At 47.9% G+C, this 2,500-nt stretch overlaps 1 protein-coding gene across 1 annotated transcript in view; it reads right to left on the bottom strand.

Annotated features, from left to right (window-relative positions):
- LOC125025108 (calcium-activated chloride channel regulator 1-like) overlaps nucleotides 1–999 on the bottom strand; it is a 19,111-nt gene extending 18,112 nt beyond the window's left edge. Inside the window, exon 1 of the mRNA XM_047613026.1 lies at nucleotides 446–999. Within this exon, the coding sequence (XP_047468982.1) occupies nucleotides 446–652 (207 nt within the window). The 5' untranslated portion in view covers nucleotides 653–999. The remainder of the gene's footprint in view (nucleotides 1–445) is intronic.
- Between the last annotated feature and the right edge of the window lie 1,501 nt (nucleotides 1,000–2,500).

Here is a 2,500-nt window from a genome sequence, read left to right as displayed (position 1 = left end):
CCTTGTTTCAGAAATTACTGGCTTTCTCGCATTGTGTGAAAGAAAGCTTGTCGTTCTATACACTGTGGTACTGGATTGTTGAAGGAGCTGCCTTTTACAATGAACGACTTTTGAGTTTTGCTTCGGATATTCGATTCTATCTGAACTTTGATTACGGTAGCTAAACATTTCGCTCCAATACCATTTCTCCAGAAACAATGCTGATTTACGAAGTACAACCCGGTTGGAGCAACAAGATAAGCAGAATGCGCGCCTCCTCTTCGTACCATTCAGACGCCGATCATTCCTTGTTCTCTTTCTAAAGCATCAGCAGGATTCGCAGATTTACAAGCACCTAATAAAGGCTAAGTTAGTCCAAACGACAATAAAACAGAGCTTTCAATGAGATTAACTAAGAATACAAAATGGAAAACATCTCTTCGTGCTAGGGGTTTGAAATGCCTACCTTCAAGCCGTGAATGACGTGGTTACAGTGGTCGTGGGGGACGTTTTCGCTGATGGCCACGGTGAGCCCATCGTAGCCGTTGTTCACGAGTCGCAAGTCGCCGGGAAAGGCCACTGCCTCTCGCACATACATCACCATCATTGTCACCAGCACCAACTTCATCCTGGAAGTCATGTTCCTCATCTTCACAGGCTGCGATGATGTCATTTTCCGATCGGGAGTTGGTGCACACACATCGAATCCTTTGCCTCTTTTACTTCGAGAGGCTTCTTCTCCTTTTAATCTAATATGTCACTGAGATATGGACACTTGCACACAAGGAAGGGTGCACCGTAATAGGTCTGTTCAGTATATCACACCTTCACCATCGGCACACAATAAGACACCACTGCTAGTCCAGCGCGCACACGGAGACGAAGAAGGGACGACTAAAGTTCATGTATTAATGCTCCAGAAGCTGCGACGGCGAAGAAGAGGCTGTCAAGTCTCTGAGAGCGAGCGCCCAGTGCGTCCTCTCACCGCGCGCTTTCAACAAGTACTGACACTGTGGGTCGGCGGCTCCAGCACGCAGCTACACTGGCTGGTGGCGAGGCGGCCAGGCGCTACCCGACCATCGGCTGTGACTCCGCCCCCTTTTGGATACGGGTCTCCGGACTTCTCCTGCGGATAGGATCTCTGGATTTCGAAAAAGGTCCTGGGCTCTCCTTCGTAAGGCCGATTTGATTTTTAAGGTTCTAAAACTTTTCTTTGGTAACAAGAGATTTAATTGCGTAAAACGCATGTTTGAAAGAAGAATGGAAAATAAGAGGTATGAGGAAAAGTAGCTTCACCGCTGCGAAAGAAGAGTGGTACCGTAGAGCACCAGAGAGGGTGGGTGGGAGGAGCGGGAGAGAAAGGGGGGGGGAGGGAGTGACGTAGAAAGGGATGGGGAGGATAGGGATACATGGGGGATATATCAAGGGGGTGGGGCAGGGGAGGGGGAGGAGGAGTGTGCGGTGTGGGTAAGGCGGGAGAGGGGGGGGGGGGGGTGGAGGAGCGAGCGAGAGTCCAGACACTGCTGCACTCTAGCGGTGCCCCGGGACACTACAGGGGTCAGCGTGGAGTGTGCACTACCCGCTCGGCCAGGTGTCTGCGGTGGCTCGGGGCGGGACAACTGCTCCGGGGAATATTGGGTTTCTTTCGCACAATTATTCTTCTTCCTCTTCCTTCTTGACTATTTCCCCTCCCATTCCTTACTTTCTTATATACATTACGCTTTATATTTCTCCACGGAACGCAGATCCTGTAGGTCTATTACAGAAACATTAGCTTAGAGGTTGTGGAATGCCAGGGAGAGATTTTTATGCCATAAAGAGGGAGAGGGAAAGAGCGAGGGAGACAGGTGCACAACACACAAATTCAAGAGAGAGAGAGAGAGAAAGAAAGAGAGAGAGAGAGAGAGAGAGAGAGAGAGAGAGAGAGAGAGAGAGAGAGAGAGAGAGAGAGAGAGAGAGAAACGGACACATACATACACACACGCGCGCGCGCACACACACCACAAACACACACACATACAGAGAGAGAAAGAGACAGACAGACAGAAACGGAGAGAGAAACAGAGAAAGAGAGAGGAGGAGGGAGTAAAACGATAAAGAGAGCTCAAATAACAAATAAACAAACAAGGATAGATTCAGTTTACACGCAAGTAAGACTACACAAACAGAGGGCGAAAAATGGAAATAGAGAAACAGCACAATAATAGTGCAGGGAAAGTCCGGGTCGTTCCCTAAAATTCACCCAATATAAGACCAAGTGTTATTCTGTTTCAGCGGCTCTGGTGTACAATGACTAACCATGAAGAACCACAATTGATAGAACTGAATCATCGACCAGAGGCTGTGGGATTGGCCGATCTCTCTTCTTTTTGGGGTTAACATCGAAATGACCGATTAGATATTTGTACAAATACAGTCTTACGCTGTACAGTCAGATGTGATTTCCAGGTTCATCGATGTGGAAAATTGTATCGATGAGTTATTAACGATAAGTGAAACTTTAAAATGGATTTCATTAGCG

Source organism: Penaeus chinensis, chromosome 4, assembly GCF_019202785.1.
Source record: "Penaeus chinensis breed Huanghai No. 1 chromosome 4, ASM1920278v2, whole genome shotgun sequence".
Lineage (NCBI taxonomy): Eukaryota > Metazoa > Arthropoda > Malacostraca > Decapoda > Penaeidae > Penaeus > Penaeus chinensis.
Note: the sequence above shows the minus strand (reverse complement) of the source record. Positions and strands in the feature narration are given on the sequence as shown.